Source organism: Podarcis tiliguerta (assembly GCF_965153285.1).
Source record: "Podarcis tiliguerta genome assembly, chromosome: 4".
Classification (NCBI taxonomy): Eukaryota; Metazoa; Chordata; class Lepidosauria; order Squamata; family Lacertidae; genus Podarcis; species Podarcis tiliguerta.
Window position 1 is genome coordinate 92,100,268 of NC_139537.1, and position 8,252 is coordinate 92,108,519.

The window sequence follows — 8,252 nt, forward strand, 5'->3', positions numbered from 1 at the left end:
ACAGCGCCAATTCTAACCTCCTAGTAGATGGTGCACACTAGAATTTACAGTATGTGATAATCACTGCAAGCTGCACATTGATGCTTCCTGTTCACTGAATTAAAAAGAAATGTTTTCAGCTCAGTGGAGAGATTTGGGGTTTAATGTAACTGTCGCATTCCTAGCAATGTTCAGGCAACCACCTTCTGCGTGAAGTAGTCTTGTCTTGCCTTTTTGGCTCACTCACCTTTTGCTGCCCAGCTCTACCAATCCCACAGCAGCCTCTCCCCTGTCAGAACAGAGCCATGGTCATGGTAAGGAAACATGATCCCAACAATTGAACTAAATCCCATCCCCGGTCGCTCATGGTCCGGAAGGGAGTTTTGCCTGGATTTGGAGAAGGAGTTTGCAGACAAGTATGGAGACATGTGTCCTGAGATAGCATAGTAACAACCCACACTTATCTTCTAGGGATGTCAGAGAATTCTGGTGAAAACAGAAACAGGAGTGAAAATTGCAGACGCCTGCTTATTTCACATTAGAAATGGAAATCAATCCAGAAAATAATATTCGCTGATGTTGCTGCTTTCAGGCCACAATCGATATGTAATTGATTATATTTTCACACCATCTGCATCATGTTTCCACCTCATTCATTTCGAGGCAAAGACATCACAACTTAGGTAAATTATGCAATCAATTATGCAAGTTATGTAATTTTGCCATCATGGGGGCTGCGAGACAAACAAGAGCAGAACAGAAACAATGGGAGAAAAACAGGGCAGGAATGGAAAAGGATACATACCTGCATCCCAAGTCATCTCCACCGTTTTTCATGGCATGACCAGGCGATGCTTTTCCACACTAATATTCCCAACTGCATTCTTTGTACACTAATTCCATAAATCTTTTCTGAGAGACGCTAGAGATATCATGCCTGCGTGCTGTCCAGCTCACACATTTATTTCTTTTTCTCCCTTGAGCTCTTTGGTGAGTGATATCCTACGGCTGCCATACATCCGGAATTTCCTGGGCATAGCCAGGATTCGCCCGTTCAAAATGGCGCCTGGGTGGAAATTTTGGAAAGTGGCTAAAATGTTCCGGGGAAACCCAGGCATATGGCAGCCCATATTGGAAGTGTTGGTTTTTTGACGATTTTCCTAAAAAGTAGGTAAATAACTTCATTTTTTTTGGGTCCAGATTTTCACTTTTTGAAATATGGCAACCCTGTGATATCCAGACAACTCTGCTTAAGTGTGTGCCTTCAGGTCACTACATGCTGCCCGGGCTTGTGCCCCGGGGAGGTCACTCAGTGGTTTAACTTTACTCTGGAAATGCACTCCATTGTCTATCGAGACAAATGGATGCCAACAAAAACATTACACTCTATTGGCAGCACTTGGTGCTTCCTAATGCACAGCACTCATTGATTTTGCATTTTTACATTGCCTTTGGTCACTGCACTTTCTGTTCTAAGGTCTGAGCAGTGCCTGCCCCATCCGTATGTGCAAACTATGGAACTATGGCCTAGGACCCACGTACCTACAGGACCGCCTCTCCTGGTATGCCCCACAGAGGACCTTAAGGCCCACAAATGACAACATTTTGGAGGTCCCAGGTCGCAAGGTGGTTAGATTGGTCTGAAATAGCGCCAGGGCCTTTTCAGTACTGGCCCCGATGTGGTGGAACGCTCTGTCACAAGAGACTAAGGCCCTGTGGGACTTGACATCTTTCCGCAGGGCCTGCAAGATGGAGCTGTTCTGCCTGGCCTTTGGTTTGCACTCAGTCTGACCCTTATGTTTCCCTCCCCTTATGGTCTTGATTTTTCGGCTGCATTTTAAATTGCATTTTAACCTGTATTTTAAATTGGTTTTTCCCCCCTTTCTCTTTTCCCCCATTACATTTTTACTGTGATTTTATTGGTGTTAGTCACCCTGATGGCGGGGTATAAATAAAATTTATTATTATTATTATTGCTACTACTACTACTATTATTATTATTACCATTACCTGGGCTGCCAACATTCTTGGACCACATGTCTTAGCTCTATAAATGCCTTGCAAAAAAAGGTAATGCTTCCTGCAGTGTTGAAGGAGGCACCCAGAGGCAACTTAGCAGGGATATGAGCCGGAGTTTCTGATCTCCACTGGATGCCCAGGGTACTTTTGCAAAAAGAAAAGAAGCAGCAGGCACAAATGAAAATAGCATCCCAATTAGCTCTTGCTGATTTAATGCGCTACTGTTAGGCTGCTTAGCAAGTGATAAGAGACACACAGCAAAATTTTAATGTGCCCAGAGACAACCTTGGGCCACCCAAGCAACCATTCTATACAACTGAATTAAGTGCTCTGTGTTTGCCGGGCCTTTCCAAAGACACATGGAAGAGCCTATGTCCCATGAGGCTGCTTTACTCATCGGGTTCATGTGAGCCAGAGATGGTGAACCTGTGATCCTCTAGATGTTGCTCGACTCCACTTCTCATCAACCCCAGCCAGCATGAGCAGTGGTCGGAGATGATGGGAGTTGTAGTTCAACAACATCTGGAGGGAGATAGGTTGGTTCTACATCCCTGATAAAAGCCACTCTTAAGACTTGGCAGCTGTGTGCAGCCTCTTTCTAACTTGTTTTAGGAGACAACCGGTACCAGAGCTACTGAAGAGAAATGCATCCGTTCACAATTTTAATATTCCAGATCTATTGAAGTCACTGCTACCCCCTGTCTGTTGCATTAAGTGGCTCAACTTGCATCTCAGAAGAGACTGAACGGCTTGCTGGAAATTATCGCTGATTATGGCGTAAAGTAACAAGTTTCCACAGGTGTTCAGGGCAGCCAGTGGCCTGGATAGAATGTAGGCAGCATGGATCTGGTTTTCAATATTGCAGCTGACTCGGTAGAGCCTTAGTTCAATCCGAACAACCCTAAAAATATGGAAAGGTAGAAAGCACACATAAAAGACTACCAGGAGGAAAAATGCAAGTCTACGAGCCTTCTGCTTATAAGGGTTTTGAGTGTGGGGCCCTGTAGCCAAGGTATAGATGATCACAGTGTAGCAAAGAGTCACCGTTATTAATGGCAAGTAGAAGGCCAGGCCAGTTAAAAACCAGTTGTACCACCGGATAACATCCACGTTTTCAGAACTGGTAAGGTCGAGGCAAAGAGATTTGTTCTCCTCCATCGTCGAAGTAAACAAAAAGTTGAGGGGACCCATGGCCAGCAGCGAAATTACCCAAGATGCAACGCAGGCCGCAACAGCCCATGCCTTTTTCCGGACGGAAAAAGACTGTATTGGGTGGACAATTGCAATGTATCGGAAGATGCTGAAGCAGGTCAGGAAGAGGATGCTGCTGTACAAGTTGAAGTGGAAACCAAAGCGGATGAACTTGCACATGAAGTCCCCAAAGACCCAATGCTCTCCATTGGCGTAGTAGTGAATCAAGAAAGGAAGGCTGGACAAGTACAGGAGGTCTGTGCAGGCCAAGTTGAACATGATAATGGTGCTGCTTTTCCAGGGCCTCATCTTGAACGTGTACACGCAAATCGCCATGATGTTGCCTGGGAATCCCACGGAGAAGATCATGCCATACAAGGGGGGCAGGTAGGATTTCCTGAGTCCGTGCACATCGTCAGTGCAGTTCTCAACAGCAACTGCAGCGTAGCTTGGCAGCGCGCTGGTCTGGTTGGTTGCATTTTCAAAGGCAGTTGCGTCCATAGCAACCATGGTGAGACTTCATGAGGGCGGGAGAGAGAAAAGAGGGTGGGTTTGGCTTAGACAAGTTTCAAAAACAACATGCTCAAGTTATTTTGCTATAGGAAGAAAACTTCTGGGGATGCAGTTAAGTGCAATATAATCAGGGGGTTAGCTCTGTGAAATGTTCTCATGGTTTTAATAATAATAATAATAATAATAATAATATAATAACTTTATTGTCATTGCCCCCTTCGGGGACAACGAAATTACTTGGCTGCTCCATAAAAACACTAATTAAAAAAATATAGTAAAATACAGCAAAGGAGATTTGATGACTTTCAAAGTCCGGGCTTCCCATTCAGGGCCGAGATCGCTCTGGAGAAGAAGCTGTTCTTAAGACGGCTTGTTCTTGTCTTCATCGTCCTGTATCTCTGTCCCGACGGCAAGAGCTCGAAGAGACAGTGACCAGGATGCGATGGATCTTTTACTATGTCCAGTGCCTTCCTATGGCACCTTGTGGCATAAATCTGCTCTAAGGTGGAGAGTGGGCAGCCAACAATGCTCTCTGCTGCCTTCACAACCCTGCGCAACCCCATCCTGTCCTGGGCAGTACAGCTTCCGTACCACACACATAAGCCATAAGTAAGCACGCTCTCAATGGCACAGTGATAGAAGGCAAGCAGCAGTTTCTGCGGAAGATGGTTTTTCCTTAGTATTCTCAAAAAATGCAGTCTCTGCTGCGCCTTCTTCACAAGCCCCCTTGTGTTGACACTCCAGGACAGATCCTCTTGTAACTCAATGCCCAAAAATCTGAACGTTGTTACCCTCTCCACACAGACCCCATCAATCAAAAGTGGCTGGACATTGCTCTTCTGTCTCCTAAAGTCCACCACAAGTTCCCCAAGGGTGTAATGCATCCAGAGAGAAAGAGAGAGGACACCCACTGCTGTATGCCTAAATGCTCAGACAGACATGGATGGAGAGGGTGGGCTGTTTTTTCCTCAATTCTCCTCCTTTCTTCCATTCCCCCAAGAGTTGGAATGGAGGAAAAAGTAAATTCATATTTCAGTTAAAAGTGAACTCACCAAATTTGCTCTTTCTAAAACAATACAAGAGCTGAAACATGACCAACCATTGAAATTTGCACTTTTCTAAATTTTGCAATGCAAGCGATATGCACAGCCGAGCAATATGCAGTAAAATCACTGTATTAAAGTATGCACGTAAGTGCGTATATGAGTGAAAAAAACGTATAAAATCCATTGTGCTGCTTGCAAGAATGTGCATATTTGCCAAACCTACACAATTTTTAAAAGGAGAAATTCACAATGGGAGAAATAATTTTCGTAAGGACCCCAGCATCCCTAATCACAAATATGGAGAACTGAATTTAAGATTGGAAAAATGAGAACCAAAAAGAACCCCAAACTTTGCAAATCCCTCCCTCCCTGCTCAAGAGTCCTTCCTACAACTTAACTCCAAGAGCAAGGAGGTTCTCAGAAGCCTGAAGTTATACCAAGTACATGTGGAAACTGCTGGTGGTTGGGGCGTGGGGAAGTTGGGTATATGTGCTGACCCTCCATCTTTAATGAACCCCCAAATTTAGGGTTCTGTGCACTATAGAAGCATCTGCAGAAACAGGATCTGCGCAGGCCTGTCGCCAGCCTCCAAGTTTGGGGAATGGGGGAGAGTGGATGCCAGAAAAGTAGAGAGGCAGTTTACACATTAATGTATTACTTAAGATTCATTAAAGGTAAAGGTAAAGGGACCCCTGACCATTAGGTCCAGTCGTGACCGACTCTGGGGTTGCGGCGCTCATCTCGCTTTATTGGCCGAGGGAGCCGGCGTACAGCTTCCGGGTCATGTGGCCAGCATGGCTAAGCCGCTTCTGGCGAACCAGAGCAGCACACAGAAACGCCGTTTACCTTCCCGCCGGAGCAGTACCTATTTATCTACTTGCATTTTGAGGTGCTTTCGAACTGCTAGGTTGGCAGGAGCAGGGACCGAGCAACGGGAGCTTACCCCATTGCGGGGATTTGAACTGCCGACCTTCTGATCGGCAAGTCCTAGGCTCTGTGGTTTAACCCACAGCGCCACCTGCTAAGATTCATTAAGGCTATGTTAATGATGATCATTGTTACCGTTACCTGTTTGATTTCCTTCTTCACCTCTTTGATTTCCATTCTTCACCTCTTTGATTTCCTTCTTCTGCCAACCCGCCCTCGGGTTGCTTTCCTACTTCCACCTTTTCTCTTCCTCAGCTTCCCTTAACTCCTTTCATTTCCTTGTTCTGCCCATTATCAGTCCTTCCCTTCCTTTTATGTTTTCACCAGGACCTTTTAAAGGCAGGGGTAGGGGATTTCCTAATTTTAAAATTATTTGTAAAAAAAAGGGGGAGCAGAGAAGATTATGGGGAGGGCAGCCCCCCCCCCCCCGCTTCCCTCTGGCTACAGGCCTGGGTTCTGTATTCAGAGTTCATTGGTTAGATTGGCTCTGATTTTTTTAAAAAATATGTGATTAAAAAGGTGCATTCTGACTAACCAACCCATTATTATTATTTTTAAAGATGAAGTTGATTTTAAAAAATAAGCATTTGAAGTAACTGCAGGTAGCAAGCACAGACTTGGAACAAGAGGTCCTTTTTAAAACAAGAAGTTGGTTTTAAAAAATAAGCATCGCAAGCCCAGACTTGGAACAAGAAGCCCCTCTTTAACTCTCACACACAAGGGAATACTGCTAACGGCTCCTTCACCACCCCGGCTGAGTTTGTGCATTTTCTGCATTCTCACAATCTCATAATAGCCAAGTCAGCACATGATTTTGCACGGGATTTGTTGCATGATGCTGTAATCGGCATGGAAATCCTACGTTATAAATCACACACCGTTTAACGTTCCCCAGCTTTCTCTTGGTTGTTTTTAACGTCAGAAGGTTTGTGTACCTGTCAGTGATTTGTATCCCCTCTGATCCTCTTCATAGTCGGAAATGAGAAGGCAGCAAACTAGTTGGCTACAAAGGGAGCTGGTTGGCAAAAGACGACACTCCTCAACTACTGGAGCAACTTTGAAGTTCCACGGAGATCCATTTCCATATTTGCAGGAAGAGAGAGAAACAAATGCTTGCACTACGGTCTGGAAAGGGAGGAACTCTGCCCTACGTTGACTCCTGTGCAACATAGGGCAGCTCTATATGTTTGTGTCTAGTTGTCTCCTGTCCCACCCTTTGCAGCAGAAACTGCTCACAGCCTGTCCAGTTTCGCTGTTATGGGTGTCTAAGGTTTACCAGGCAGTGTTTCATGGAGGAAAGGTGATGAATCAGTCATATAGCTCTAACCATCCACCTGGGAAGATTTCTCCCACAGGAATGTAAGCAAGCCATCGTTCTTCTGCGTAGCTCATTGATGTGAGGGAAATACTTTAATCCTAGTTTCCTCTGAGTGTCTGTTTATGCTCCCTGTGCAACGAATTCCTTCTGCACCAAGAAATAAAAGGTTGATAGCCGAGAGGAGCAGAAATGGAGAAATACATTCACTTAATTTGCCCTCTGCTTCTAATGATGGAATGCCACCCTGTCATCGTAGACCAACTGTAACAATCAGAATAATATGGTAATTAAGGAACTATGTAGAGGCAGGAAGTCAATAAATATATTGAACATTGTTCAAGTTCTGCCTAGTGATCTAAGAAGGCCACAATTTTCATTCTTAACTGTCTTTTTCAGAAATTTCCTACTTCCCACAAACAAATCAGAATTCATGCTGACTTAAAAGAGCCAACATTGTCTATCGTCTCCCAAACTTTGTGCAAACAAATCAGGATGAATGCTCCAAAAGTGGGTTATCTGGAATCAACCTTAATTTCTAATTCTACAGAAGTATTTCTTGGTCCTAAAATAAGATCTTGCTGTCACTTTGTTTATATAACCATGTCAAAGAACTACTACAGAAGTGTTGGGTGGAATCTACACACATATAAAAACCTGTTTTTTAAGTGTTTTTAAAAATACCGTATTTTTTGCTCTATAAGACTCACTTTTTCCCTCCTAAAAAGCAAGGGGAAATGTTTGTGCGTCTTATGGAGCGAATGCAGGCTGTGCAGCTATCACAGAAGCCAGAACAGCAAGAGGGATTGCTGCTTTCACTGCGCAGTGATCCCTCTTGTTGTTCTGGCTTCTGAGATTCAGAATATTTTTTTTCTTGTTTTCCTCCTCCAAAAACTAGGTGCGTCTTGTGGTCTGGTGCGTCTTATAGAGCGAAAAATACGGTACATTGAATTTTCCATAAGGTTCACCATTGCCATCAAGTGTCACATTGTATATTGCACTTAAAACACACTTAAAACATTTTATTTGCAGCTGTACAGCTGAGTCCTTGGTGTGGGCAGGAGTAATATATCAAGATCTAGAAAAGCCTCAGAGCCTGTGACAAGGGGAAAAGACTCATTGATTTCAGAAACAGGTTGGCAGCTGGCTTCCTTACTTCTTCCTTTTGATTCATGTATATGCTCTGCAGGATCTGTTTGATTAATGACATGGACCAGAACTGGATAAACTACAGTAGTGAATTAAACAAAATGCATTCAGTT

General features: G+C 44.2%; 1 protein-coding gene and 1 long non-coding RNA gene across 2 annotated transcripts; one reads left to right on the forward strand and one right to left on the reverse strand.

Annotated features, from left to right (window-relative positions):
- Nucleotides 1-2,635: 2,635 nt before the first annotated feature.
- On the reverse strand, nt 2,636-6,709 carry LOC310676757 (2-oxoglutarate receptor 1-like). The gene is made up of 2 exons (XM_083438876.1): nt 6,611-6,709; nt 2,636-3,706 (listed from the first exon to the last, which is right to left on the reverse strand). Exon 2 carries the CDS (start codon nt 3,697-3,699, stop codon nt 2,653-2,655), a length of 1,047 nt encoding a protein of 348 aa, XP_083295002.1. The 5' UTR covers nt 3,700-3,706; nt 6,611-6,709; the 3' UTR covers nt 2,636-2,652.
- LOC310676758 lies at nt 3,488-7,328 on the forward strand. The gene is made up of 2 exons (XR_014510721.1): nt 3,488-3,576; nt 6,649-7,328. It is a non-coding gene; the product is annotated as an uncharacterized lncRNA (long non-coding RNA).
- Nucleotides 7,329-8,252: the final 924 nt, after the last annotated feature.

Excerpts from the sequence above, each read along its gene's own strand:
- LOC310676757 (XM_083438876.1), bottom strand. The coding sequence starts at position 3,699 with ATGGTTGCTATGGACGCAACTGCCTTTGAAAATGCAACCAACCAGACC.